This window comes from Mus caroli, chromosome 2, assembly GCF_900094665.2.
Source record: "Mus caroli chromosome 2, CAROLI_EIJ_v1.1, whole genome shotgun sequence".
In the NCBI taxonomy this organism is placed as follows: Eukaryota; Metazoa; Chordata; class Mammalia; order Rodentia; family Muridae; genus Mus; species Mus caroli.
The window spans coordinates 144,026,801-144,040,624 of NC_034571.1; the positions used below are offsets into that span (position 1 = coordinate 144,026,801).

Consider the following 13,824-nt stretch of genomic DNA (forward strand, 5'->3'; position numbering starts at 1 on the left):
GTAACATGGAGAAGTGGACCCCACATCTTGCTGAGGGGCATGTAGATTGAGGCAGGCATCTCACGGTAGACCGCATGGTCCTGAGGCTCAGTGTGAAGGCCTTTTGTGCCCCTAGCCATTCTGTCCTGGTGTGAGCATCATAGAGTCACACACATGAACACAGTCATACATGCATATGGACAAACACATGTACACAAGCAAATATGTACACACATGTACATAAGCACACACACACACACACATACATACACACACACACACACACACACACACACACACACACACACACAGAGGAGTTGCTGAGTCATGAACCAGAACTTCCCTTTGCTTCAGGAGAAGCCAGAGGAAGCTATCAGGGTCCACTACTAAGGATGGAGGCCTGGTGATGAATGCTTACCACACGTGCCAAGCAGCATAGAACATGTGTGAGACTCCGCACACATAATAGTGGCAAGGAAACAAAACTAAACAAAAGGAAATCCTCTGAGAAGCTGGTCGGTAGAAAGTACCATCTGCAGTTTGACCCACTCACACAAAGCAGTACCACAGGTAATTAATAAGGTCGCATGCGTATCCAGAGTACGCCTCAAGAATATCACTGTGGGACTCTGGCTTATGTGGGTGGGGGGCAGTTTGGATTGGGGTGGGATGGGTCTGGGAGGAATTGGGTTTAGAGTGCGGAAGACAGGCTCAAAAATCACTGGATGCATTATGAAAGTCTTGAATAATATAAAATTATATTTAATAAATATAGTTAAGTGGGCATCTAGGTGAGGATCAGGATGAAGAAAGAGAACCCATGAGGGACCAGAAGATGCTGCACCCAGGGTTGAGGTTCGGGGGGTGGAGCCGCAAAGCAGACTATAGTGAAAAACTACACTAAACCCAGGCACAGGCTTGGGCTGGTCCTATCCAAAGGGACAGGCCCTCCAGCCAAGGAGGATGGTGGGGAAAGGCCCAGAGGCTTCATAGTCGATGGCTCTGACCAAATGTGAAAGCTACCACGGCACAGAAAGCCAGGCTATACAGAAAAACGGGCCCGCTGCTGCTCCCCTGGCCTGGAACCTTCCTTCTCTTGCTGAGTGGTCTCCAGCCAGCCCTCACATCACATCCACTGGACTGCCTCAGAGGCCAACTGATGAGGAGGGCTCTGGAGTCAGGTCAACCTGAGCTCCTACTCTGGTTGGCTGCTTGATCCCAGGCAAATACCTTTTCTTCCTCGATGAACCTCAGTTTCTCTGTCTACAAAATGGAAAGAGTGGTACTACCGAAGCAGCAATGGGCAGGAAGTAAAAATGAGCAAAATCTACAGATCTTTCATTCCAGTGGAGATAGATGGTGTGGGGAGAGGGGGAGAATGTGTTTACAACTGCATTCCCAGCCCCCAAAACTGCTGAACACATAGCAGAGCTGTCGTAGAGTCTTCCCGTTGCTGATAAAAATACCTATGAAGGCAACTTAGGGAAAATGGTTGGTTTCAGCTCACAGTCCATTGAGAGAGAATCACAGCGACAGGGGCTGGAGGTGGCCAAGCATACTGGATCCATAGAACAGAAGAAGCAGAGTGTGGGGAGCGGGCAGGCGTGTGCTCACGTGTGCTGAGCTGCCTCCTTTTTATTGGTCCAGGGCCCAGCCTGTGAAATGGTATTCCTCACATTCAGAGTCTTCACACTTCAATTGACCCAATTAAGAAAAAACTTTCACAGGCATCCTCAGAGGTCCATTTCCTAGCGATTCTAGATTTCGTTAAGTTGACAACACAGACTGTCACAGTCACTCAGTATCTGTAGACTATCGTTTCCATAACAGCAGAAGATAAGACCGGTAGGAAGAGTTGGGGTACTGCCAGGTAAGAGGAACAGTAACTGCTCTAGCCCTGGCAGCCAGGAAAGGTCCCCCAACAGAGATGAGATTTGGAGGAAGTGACAGGATCAGCTATAGGTATGGCTGGAGACGGTGGTATTTGAAGATGTGGGCTCTGGGGATAGAGAGGCCAGTGTGGCTGGGGAGTAAGGAGCATGAACTGAAAGGAACTGAGCCTGTCACGTCGTAGATGGGCCAAGAATGCTGCAGAAGCTCTGGCCCACTCCTTGTGACAAGCCTTGGAAGAGCAGACACTACTTGGTCCTTCCCCAAGCTGTGGACAAAATAATACAAACTCCACTTCTGGGATTGAACTCTTGCTGTATGCGAGGCCCCAATTTCTTGGCAGAGAATCTAGGGACTCTCACTGGCTCTAAGAATGGAAGATATTCTTAACCCCATTTTCAAGAGCAGCAAAAATGAGAGAGACCCCAAGAAGCCGCTGCTGGCCTTGAACTGGAGCCAGATCTCTTTGGTGCCAGACCCTGGCTGGCTCTGACCACATTGTCCTAAAATTCTTTGTTTACAGCTCGCTTTCCTCTGCTGCAGCCAGCCACTCGGTCTCATTCATGGTTTTATTTTACTTTCAAGGTCCCTTGTGTCCAAACCTGCCCAAGGAGCAACGGAATGAATGAACCTTCTGGGGGCGGGCTCTCCCCTCCCGCCCGCCTCTCAGGCATCTCCAGTTTGGATCTGGAATTGGGAGGGGGCTGGACAGGAATTCCAAGCCTCCAGAGGGTCAGGAGCAGAGAGGAGGGGGAAACCCGAAGAAAGCGAAAGTGAAGGGAGCTGGGAGCCCCTGTGAGGAGGCGCAGACAGGGAAGGAAATCTCCCGGTCAGTAATAATTCATGGGCTCAGGAAGCAGCCCCGGCTGGAGCGCAGGAGCTGTGTACACGGCTGGCCCTGTGGGGAGGGGCCTGAGGAGGCTACTTACTAAAGCCCTTCCTGGCTGGGTCATGGTCAAATGGTATGGGGGTGGGGGATCCAGGTCGGGACGGACTATCCCTACAGACCTTGGATTCTGAAGACTTTAGGGCTTTCTCTCCCGTTGGCTCTGTTGTAGGCCCGTTTCTGGACTAGATTAGGTGCTGGGGAAACACAGTCCTTGGAGCTGGAAGATGTCTTCCAGAAAACCAGTAAGTTCCTACAAGCTTTCAGCTCTGTGCACTTCTGGCCACCATTTGAAATTGAAAACAAACAAATAAACAAACAACAAACCCACGTTATTTTTGTCAAGGTTAAGTGGATGCTGCTTTGACCCCTTCTGGGATTACACTGCGAAGCAGATAAGCGTGACTCCGGGACCCCAGTGGCCACCATCTGCTCAGTTATTTCCCCCAGATTCTCTACAGAGGAGAACGCCCAGACTTCAGTCTGAAATTCTGAAAACAAACAAACAAACAAAAAACAAAACAAAACAAACAACAACAACAAAACACTGGTGGTGGGGTGTTGGGTGGGGACGACAGGAAATGAACGAAGCCTGTGGGGATTCCCAGAGTGGTAAAGATCTGCACATCGTGGGCACTGCCCTCAGCTAACACAAAACTGTCCCATTGGCTCCACCAGGCTCCAGGGTCTGAGAAGGAAAAGTTCTTTTTGTTCTGATCTTTATCTTCCAACGAAAGTATAGTAGAGCCCTGCCAAGTAGTTAAGTGACTGAATGGGACTTGTGTTTGTTTTGCTAGGAAAGAGGAGAGAAGAGAAGAAAAGATTGTCTTCGCGCCTCTCGGACAGCTCCAGCATCACAGTCCAGGCTGGTGAGCTCATACAAAACGCAGTTTCCTGGGCCACACTCGGAACTGCTGAATGGAACTTGGACAGTCTAGTCTGAGAAGCTCTTAATTCAAAGCACTGGCCGCAGTTCTGACGGCACATCGAAGCTACTGGGACACTGGATTAGACTTTTGAGCGCGGGGATATGCTCACTTCGGGACGGAGGAAACAGGCCATGCTAAAAGGGACCTACCAGCGGTCTCCTAGAAATCCAGATCTGCGCGCCTGGACAGCTCAAACCCAGAGCCTATGGTGAGGGCCAGAAGCTCCGGGGCCACTCTCAACTCGGGGGACCCAGAGGCAGGCGCGTAGTTATTGGCCGGGGCGGGGCGGAGCAGGGGGGTAGTTCTATTGGTCCCGCTGGGGCCGTCTCGTGATTGGCTCCTCCCCCGGCTATAAGGCGACGACCGGCGGGGCCGTGGGAGCGCGCGGGAGCGCACGGCGGGGGCGGCGGCTCGGGGACCAGGCGAGCGGAGGCCCGCGGCCGGGCGCCCATGGCGTTCGCGCTGTTGCGCCCGGTCGGCGCGCACGTGCTGTACCCTGACGTGCGGCTGCTGAGCGAGGACGAGGAAAACCGCAGCGAGAGCGACGCGTCGGACCAGTCGTTCGGCTGCTGCGAAGGGCTGGAGGCGGCACGGCGTGGCCCGGGTCCCGGGAGCGGGCGGCGGGCGAGCAGCGGCACGGGCCCCGTGGTGGTGGTGCGGCAGCGACAGGCGGCCAACGCGCGCGAGCGAGACCGCACGCAGAGCGTGAACACGGCCTTCACCGCCCTGCGCACGCTCATCCCCACCGAGCCCGTGGACCGAAAGCTGTCCAAGATCGAGACGCTGCGTCTGGCGTCCAGCTACATCGCCCACCTGGCCAACGTGCTGCTGCTGGGCGACGCGGCGGACGACGGGCAGCCGTGTTTCCGCGCGGCGGGCGGTGGCAAGAGCGCGGTCCCCGCCGCCGACGGCCGTCAGCCGCGCTCCATCTGCACCTTCTGTCTCAGCAACCAGCGCAAGGGGGTGAGTGCGCGGCGCCTCCTGTAGCCCAGCAGTCCGGCTTGAGGGCGAGAGCCGGCCTCCTAGGAGTCAGGGACCCCCATGGAAGCTAAGAGATCTCGGAACAGCGGCGGGGACAATGTCTCCTGCCCTAGGATTAAAGTGGAGCAGAACCTCTTGTTTAACCCCCAAACAGAAAAGGAAGAGGGATCCCAGAAAGCTCCGCTCTGACTTAATTGTGTTTTAAGAGGTGTGTGCACTATGGGTCGGTCCTTCCTCTTGCCTGATGCTGACCCTCGGGGCAGGTATTCTATTGTCCCCTCAATTATCTCAGTGGCACTTCAGGTAAAGGCACTGTCCACATTTACAGGAAACAGGCTCTGGGGTTCCGAGGTAGGTATCACTTTGAGCTAACATCTTTAAGAAATTGTTCCAGGTCCTAAGACCCGACCCAGGAGCAGGAGACTGAGAAGAAAATAGGGGCATATACCTGTACCCTAGAGCCTGGGTTCCCAACCCGTGTGCAGGAAGGGGTCCCTGGAGAGTGCCCAGCCCCCCAGAAGGATGTGGGGTTAGCAGGGGACACTGTTGTCTGCTTGTGTCTAAGTTAAGAGGCTGGCTGGGCACTGGGGAGCAGCAGAAGTCTCTGGGGCCCTCTTAGTCAAAACTTGGCATAGGCCTGCTTGGCCTAGGCTCACCCTTTCCAACCTGGGCTTGTCTTGCATTGAGGAAACATGCCTGAGTTAGATCAGCAGCTACTGTTTACACCGGGAGAAACTGAGGCTCAGAGAATCTCTCTTTGCTCTCCATAGCCAGCGAGGGAAAAATCATGGGGTCTGTACCCAATCCCTTTTCAATTCTGCTCACTGGTTCATAGCTTCATCCTGGGAAGGCCTCAGTGGCCTGGCCTCAGGCCAGCCCTCTGGCTCAAACTCTCAGGGTGTCTTCCCAGCCCTCCGCTGCCTCAGTTTCTCTGAGTGAGTCTTAACCTCTGACTGGTATGCATTTGAGGGTCCCAGTCAATGCTCCAGGCTGGGGAGGGAAGTCAGAGCTGGCCTTCAGATCTATCTGGGATGCAAAGGCTAGCTGGGCCAATCACAGTACTACTTTAAGGCCTGCTATGCATTCATCCAGATAAGCAGGTATGGCCCTACTTACAAGCCAGTCAGGTGCTCCCAGTATAGATAGCATCAGGACCAGGGGGATGAAGAAAAGGATATTGTGGTTTGATGGGACTTTGCAAGCCCAGGGAAGCCCAGTCCCAGACTTAGAGACTGAAAAGCTACTGTACTAAATTCCTAAAAGATGTATAGAAACAGGCAGGCACGTGAGAAAGGGGTGGGATCTGGTGATGTAGAGCATGCATGGTAGGACCTGGGGATTGCAGTCGTGCTCTGGAGCAGTGGTTCTCAACCATCCTAGTGCAGCAACCCTTTAATACGATTCCTCCTGCTGTTGTGACCTCCAAGCATAAAATTGTTTCATTGCTACTTTGTAACTGTAATTTTGCTACTGTTATGAATCCTAATGTAGGTATTTGTTATGTGACCCCTGTGAAAGGGTTGTTCCACCCTCAAAGGGGTTTCCAGATACACAGGTTGAGAGCTGCCAGTCTAGACCAAGAAGTGGAAAGATCTCAAAGGCAGAGGTAGAGCGCCACAGTGACAGGAGTCCTCCTAGTGCTGATATGTGCTCACACTCTTCATGAAGGCCCCTTAGCAGTGAGAGAAGGAGCCCTGTGGCCACCCCCCACCTGCTTGGACAGAGAAGACCTGGCACTCTGGCCTAGCTAACTGGAAAATGGGAAAGGTGACAGCAGGAAGGCCCTGCCCCTGCCTACAGGCTGCAGACCAATCCATCTGTGCCCACCAACTCAGCAGTCAGAATGGTGGCTCCTTTGTAGGACGGGGGACTGACCCATAGTTCATAGGGTCTGGTCTGTGGCTGACTGTTGCCTTGGAATCTGTCTGTGGGATTAAGAACCCAGCCAAATTTGGTTATAGAAGCCATGCTCAGTCACACAGGCTCCTCTGGGAATAGGCCAGAGGGGTGATCCTCGCCAGTGCTGGCCCCTCCAGGACTTATCTGGAATATGATAGATGTTTTGGGGAGTCCCTACACACTTCTAAGCTCCAAGGCCCCAGACCCCATTCCATCCCAGGCTACTACCTCCTTCTGATCCTGAATGGTCTGGGGTTGGACATGTTCCCTACAGCTCAGGGAAATGATTAAGTTACCTCTGTGGTAACAGTATTGAGAGGAAAGTGAATTCTTGTCTCTGCCTTGTTTTCCCTCTGTCACCTGGGAGCAGAGCTGGACAGGATCCTTTTGTGAAGCTAGTCCCTATTGGTGTACCCAGCTCCACAGCAGAGGGCTGAGAGGGTGCCAGGAGGTGCCATTGGAGGTGCTGGAAATTGTATTATAAATGTTTATTGACCATTGACTATGTTCTTAAGCTCTTCTTGGAGAGAGTGGTGGCTCAGGCCTGTAACCCCCACTCCCCAGAAGGCTGAGGCAGAAGGATCTTAAGTGTAAGGCCTGCAGAGCAGCTTAGTGAGACCCTGTCTTGAAAAGTAAAACCAGGGTGGGACTTACAGCTCAGCACTAGGACGCTTGCCTGCCACAAATGAGGCTGTGGGTTCTGTTCCCAGTACCACACACAAAGAGCTCCACTGTTTAAATGTGCCACGTATTTTAGCTTGTTTATCCTGTAAAGTAATATATGTTACAGGTGGAGAAACTGAGGCTCTGTCCAGCAGGGAGTCCCCAATAGAGCAGGAGTGTCTCCCTCTGGACCTGGTCAGAACCTCTTCTCAGGGTTCTTGGCAGCTGTATTCAAGTTCCACTACATCTGATCTGAGACCATTCCACAGATGAAGAAACTGAGGCTCATGGAGATAAACTGTCCCAGCATTCCCACAGAACCCAATTTTCTGAAAGACGTCCAGAATTAGGGTAGCAGGTGGTACTCCTTGTCTCTGAGGACCTAAGAGTGAAGTGGGGGAGTATTCTGTCCCCTAGCTCCCCTCTCCCTTAGCTCTGGCTATTCCTGCCAGAGTCTGAGAAGCCCAAGCCCCAGGCTCTGCTGGGACCATGGCCTCGGCCCTCAAAATAGCCCTGTCTGTGAATGAACATACTGTCCCTGGGCCCAGAGAGCCTCCAGGGAGGCTGGGATCACATCTGGATGGATCTGCCCCAACCTGGGCTGAGACTGAGGCTGGGGCTGGGGCAGAGGCAGAGGCAGAGCTCCCAGATGGTCCCCTGAGGTCACCACCAGATCAGCCACTCCCAGCCAACTGGGACCTGAAAATGGGGAGGCTTGACAGGCCATGGGATTCTCCTCAGCTCTTACTAAGCAACGGGTGTGTCTGAGCCAGTTACTCAACACCGGAGTCCTCAAAAGAGGGAGTGCTAAGCTGGGCATAGGCTCAGGCTTGTAACCCAGCACTTAGATGAAGGAAGGCAGAAGCCGAAGGATATGGAGTTCAAAGTCAACCTAGGCTACATAGCTACATACTGTCAGAAGGAAAGGAAGAAGACAGTGCCAGGGCTGTGAGCTCTCAGTGAGTGTCTAACCTATGTACAATCTAAGCATATTAGTGAGAGGAGCGAGGCTGAAGGACTGGAGGTGGCTTCAGGGAAGGGACTGCTACCATTAGCTTGAAACTGCACTGACTGGCACCTGCAGGGCTCCAGCCCCAGGCTGGAAGAATGCCCTTCCCAGCCACTTCCTGGGCTCCGGGTCTGACAGCGATGCCTCCCTCCTTGGTTTACTCCCCAACAGTAACACGTGAATGCAATATTATTCATACAGAAATCTTCCTCATCAGACCAGAGCTGAGGGTGCATTCCCTTGCATAGGGGAGACCCTGGGTGAAGGCAAGGCAGCCAGGAACCTGCTTTTGCGGATGGCCTAGGCAGAGGCTACCCACATGCATCCATGCACGTAGCACACATGCTCCCCAGGCAGCAGCTGGAACTGCTAGGGGGCTTTCTTTGCCTTTTACTGTAAAATAATACTTGACAGTGTTTGAAAGTCGTATGGCCTTGGAATGCAGCTCAGTGGCAGAGAATATACTTAGAGAATTATGAGGGGGCTCTGAGTTAAATCCCCAGCACCTGCTGCCCAAAATGTACATATTACATATGTATTAAGTTGGGGGGGCTTGTTTTAGTTTTTATTTTTGTTTTTGAGACAGGGTCTCATTATGTAGCTCTGTCTAGTTTGGAACTCACTATGTAGACAAGGCTGGCCTCCAACTCATGAGTAAACCTCCTGTCTCTGGGATTCTAGGCTTCCAGGAGTGTGCCATCACACCCAGCGGTGTATTTTAGATTCCTTAAGGCAACAGATTGTCAAGTGGGGAGGGAGCAGGCAATGTAAACTGCTGTAAAAGGTGGTGACCCTGACGTCCCCTCTGGAGAGAAGCACCCATAGCAATGACACACACACACTTCCCAAATGGCAATTGCTCCCCTCTGACTTGCTGTTGTCCCTAAACAGGGTCACTCCATGACACTCTGTATTAGTCCAGAATCTCTTCTACCTTTTCAGCAGACTCACCCTCCTGACACCTCTTCCTCTCCTGTAGGGCAGCCGTCGTGACCTGGGGGGCAGCTGCTTGAAAGTGAGGGGTGTAGCCCCGCTCCGAGGGCCTCGGCGATGAACCTGGATCCCTGCAGTGTTTTCTCCAAGAAGGACTCCAGAGAAAGAGGCCATGAGTCAGCCCCTAGCTGGACAGAGGAGAAGATTCCAGAAGCCCAAACCACTCCTGCGTTGTGTAAGGACCGGAGGACAATGGCCTGGGCACAGGGCTCACCCTGGAGAGCCACAAGGACCCATCTAGCCATCCAGGCCTAGCTGGCCAGGGACAAGGCAGAAATTTTAGAAAACCAAAGACTATTTTTGAAAGTGTGTGTGTGTGTGTCTGTGTGTCTGTGTGAATGTGGTATGTGAGTGAATCGGGGAGGGGGTCAAAATAAAGGTATTTTTAAATAAATGGTGTGTATCCTGGCTAAGTACGAGGGGGCAGTGGACAATGAGACTTGCAGACAGGCTCCTCTTTAGGACTTAGATTGTCACAGCTGTGGCAAAGGCTCTACGTCTCGGATGGGACGCTATAGGCAGGCTCTCCTCACAGCATTCCTTTGGATCAGTGTTAGGAACACCATTGGGTGGTGGCCAAAGAAATTTACATTATCTTTTTTTTTTTTTAATAAGGAGACGATTCACGGTTCAAATTCAAAAGCTACCAGAGGGCATATGGTGTAGGGTCTGCTTCCCGCACATCCCCACACCACTTCTTCACTCAGGTTACCTATCAGGTTTTTATGGTACCCCCTGGCCCATCAGTGGAGCTTGCTGCTGTCCGGAGTAACAGCTTATTCTTCCGTTAGCTGCTTATGCTGCCTTCTGAGTGTATTTTACTTTGACCTTCCTGTCACCGTGACATCGCCACCTAGCCTGTATGATTTACCTCAGGTGCTGAAGGCAGAAGTTCGTATCCACCTCAGCTTAGTTTTGGGAGACTGGTAGATGACAGGTGACACCTTGAGTCCGTCCACTTTTAAAACTCAAAGCACTGGCCCTTGAGGTGGCTCAACCATTGGCACTTGCCACCGTGCTTGACAGCCTGAGCTTAATCCTTAAAACACATAGTGGAAGCCGGGCATGGTGGCGCACGCCTTTAATCCCAGCACTCTCGGGAGGCGGAGGCAGGCGGATTTCTGAGTTCGAGGCCAGCCTGGTCTACAAAGTTAGCTCCAGGACAGCCAGGGCTACACAGAGAAACCCTGTCTCAAAAAAAAAAAAAAAAAAAAAAAAAAAAAAAAAAAAAACAAACAAAAAACAAAAAAACAAAACCACATAGTGGAAGGAGAGAAGAGACACAAGTGTCCATGTGTGCCCCCACCCCCCGACATGCATACACAAAAATAAAATGAGACCCCCAAGAGAGGGATAGAGCAGGCCTTCCCTTGTCTGGGTGGTGAGCCAGCAGACCTAGGAGTTGGCAGCTTCCACCGTGGGGATTTATCTGAGACCAGCACAGCCAGCCTGGCTCAGGGTAGCAGGGGGAATTGGGTTTTCTGGCCCAGTCTAGGAGCCTGTGAGGCCAAGATCAGAGCCACTCAGAGAAAGCTGGGAGGAAGGCTGGGAGAGGCAGGAGCAACAGCCAGGCAGCCGCCCTAATCTCAGCAAGGGACGTTCACACACCATTGTTAGGCTTTTATTTAGCAAGCCTTTTCAGTTCTTATTTACGAACTGCTGCTGGCTCCCATGCCCACTCTCCCAGGAAGCATCTGACCCTCTGGTAGAGGCTCTGTGAGGCTGTCTTATTTTTGCAGATGAGTAGACAGTTGCCTGATGTCAGCTGTGTTAGTCTCCACAGGATCAAGCTGACCCACTCAGTCCTCTCTACCAACAAAACAGAAGGAAGACCAGAAATGTCTGCCTCCCTTGTCACATAGGCTGGAGCCAGTGGTATAGCCCACAGCCCATTAGCATGGGACACAAAGGAGAAGGGTCCCCAGAGGCCACACTGCCCAGGAGACCTACCCCCACGCCTGCCCTCTTCCTCAATTCCCGGTGTCCAGGGACACTGGTCTTGCCTGTCCTGTGTCCCAGAGCGCCCACACTTCCCCTCCGGGAGCTAATTAGGAAAGCACATTGCTCTCCCTGCGCCTACCCTGCTCCAGGTACCGCAGCCTCTGGCAAAGTCACAGGAAGAAGGACTGTGACCTTGTCAATGGCAGGAAATCTAGGAGGGGGGCCAGAGCAGACTTGGGTGCTCTGGGCTGAAAGCCCACTTCTGCCATCAGATTTGCTGGGTGACCTGGGAAATGTTGCTTGACCCACCTGGGCCTTCCCAGCCGAATCTCTAACAGGCCATAGCAGCAAGAACAGAAAGAGGAGTGTTTTTACTTGGTGAAATGGTTTTTAAAGCGCCCTGAGGAGTGAGCAATTATGTCCACATTGCAGCCAATGGTAAGCAAGGAAAAGCACACACCTCCCTCAGCCCTGGATCTCCACAAGGCAACAGCTAGGAGACTCTCTGTAGGTTCTTCCTGTAAGGCCCTGTCCTGGTTTCTATCTCAGCAGAAAACAGTATGTACCTGTTCCTTTGCTTAGTCTTTATCATATGAGTTCAAGTTCTTCATAGCTCTAGCAACCTCAGCTATTCCAAAGACTATGGCAACATAAATCCCGGATAATCTGGACACACATGTCCAGTTATCCACAGCCACTAAATTCAACCTCTTCATCCAGACGTGAAGCACCTCAGAGTCAACTCAGTGGACTCCCACCACCCACTTGTGCCCGTGGACACAGCAAGTGCTGAAAACATAAAGATATCAACTTCAGAGCATACAGTTCAAAAAGTGTGGCCCAAAAAGCTGGCAATCTATAGCCTTCCCTCTCAGAAGCCAGTTCTAATTCAGTAACTGCTAAGCTAGGTCTTAGGTATTCCAGCCAAGGGGATCTATGGGTATAGTAGGCAAGTTATGCACAAGTAAGTGTGGGGTGTGTGTGTGTGTGTGTGCCTATGATTTGCCTTATTTTACACAGCAGTGACATCATTTTGGACACTCTGGGTTTTTCTCCTCACAGTATCGTCCTTATGTTGCTTCACAAAACCCTTGATGTTCTAGGAGCTCCTACACCTTTCACAGAGGCAAACTGTTCTGCCATTTGTGGCCTGTTTTTTTCTGGGCAATGGACTATGCGTCTTTGTAAGCCCCAAGGAAAACTCAACACATGTCTCAGGCAAAGCATAGCTGTGAACCAAGACCTGTGAGGGTCATTTTCTTCATGACCTCCCCACAAACTTGCCCTTTCCTACTTCAAGATGGGTTACCAACAGCTAACTCTAGCCAAGCCATCTAGATCCTCAGGATGGCAGTGAGCATCCCCCACCCCCCCGCCCCCACCATCTTTCCTAGACACATTAGCATGAGACTGCTCTAGGAGTTCTAGAAAATGTAGACAGACATGCAACCAGCCCATGGCTTCCCAGAAGCCCCAGAGAGACCTGGTCCCAGTAACCCAGGACTCTTTCTGTGGCATGCCACAAGTTGCTCCTGAAAAACCCTCAAAAATCACTCAAAGCCATAGGAAACTGAAGCCTAGACAGGAACAGTGACGGGCCAGGACCACACAGTACTTGAGACTGAGCAAGCCTTAGGACCTTTGCCCATATATGGTTCCTTGATCGGCTCCTATTAGGTTAAATAAAAATAGGTCTGAAAGTATAGCTCAGTAATAGAGCACATACTTCCTATGCATGTGGCCCTAATATCCTGCACCCCAAAATTTAAAAAAAGACCTGCAAAAGAGTTCCCAACAGTCACAAGGAGGAAGATCACACATCAAGACCAGACTCGTTAGACAGAGCATGTCTCAAATTTTAAAAAAAGAAAGACAGAAAAGAACAAGAAATGTAAAGGTAATTTGAGTTTGCTAGTTATGTAAGAGAACATCCTACTAGTTAAGTACTAAGTCTTCTAGGGGGCTGGAGAGATGGCTCAGTGGTTTAGAGCACTAGCTGCTCTTCCAGAGGTCCTGGGTTCAATTCCCAGTACCCACATGGCTACTTACAACCTTCTGTAACTCCAGTACCAGGGAATCCAATGCCCTCTCTCCTCTCTGGGCATTAGGCACAGACACACATGCAGACAGGGCTCCCATCCATGGAAAATAAAAGAAAAAAACTAAAACTAAAATAAACTAAAAAATAACCAAAGCCTATAAGCATGCACTTAACCTAAACAACAAATCATCTAATTAAAAATCAATAAACAAGCCAGGCGTGGTGGCACACACCTTTAACCCCAGTACTCGGGAGGCATAGGCAGATGGATTTTTGAGTTCGAGGCCAGCCTGGTCTACAAAGTGAGTTCCAGGACAGCCAGGGCTATACAGAGAAACCCTGTCTGGACAAACCAAAACAAAAAACAAACAAACAAACAAAAAACAATAAACAAGTATCCCTCTGGGGGTCAAGGTATAGGCAACACTGTATCCTCAAATGCATCAAGAAAAGAAAGAGAGAGAGAGAGAGAGAAAGAAAAGAGAGAAAGAGAGAAGGAGAGAAGGAGAGAAAGAGAGAAAGAAAAAGAAAGAAAGAAAGAAAGAAAGAAAGAAAGAAAGAAAGAAAGAAAGAAAGAAAGAAAGAAAGAAAGAAAGAAAGGAAGGAAGGAAGG

General features: G+C 51.2%; 1 protein-coding gene across 1 annotated transcript; it reads left to right on the top strand.

Annotated features, from left to right (window-relative positions):
- The first annotated feature begins 4,086 nt into the window (after positions 1-4,086).
- Tcf15 (transcription factor 15) lies at positions 4,087-9,623 on the top strand. The gene is made up of 2 exons (XM_021156855.1): positions 4,087-4,647; positions 9,216-9,623. Exons 1-2 carry the CDS (start codon positions 4,135-4,137, stop codon positions 9,288-9,290), a joined length of 588 nt encoding a protein of 195 aa, XP_021012514.1. The 5' UTR covers positions 4,087-4,134; the 3' UTR covers positions 9,291-9,623.
- The last annotated feature ends 4,201 nt before the right edge of the window (positions 9,624-13,824 follow it).

Excerpts from the sequence above, each read along its gene's own strand:
- Tcf15 (XM_021156855.1), top strand. The coding sequence starts at position 4,135 with ATGGCGTTCGCGCTGTTGCGCCCGGTCGGCGCGCACGTGCTGTACCCT. Across the intron at positions 4,648-9,215 it reads TCAGCAACCAGCGCAAGGGG|GGCAGCCGTCGTGACCTGGG; the intron begins GTGAGTGCGCGG and ends CCTCTCCTGTAG.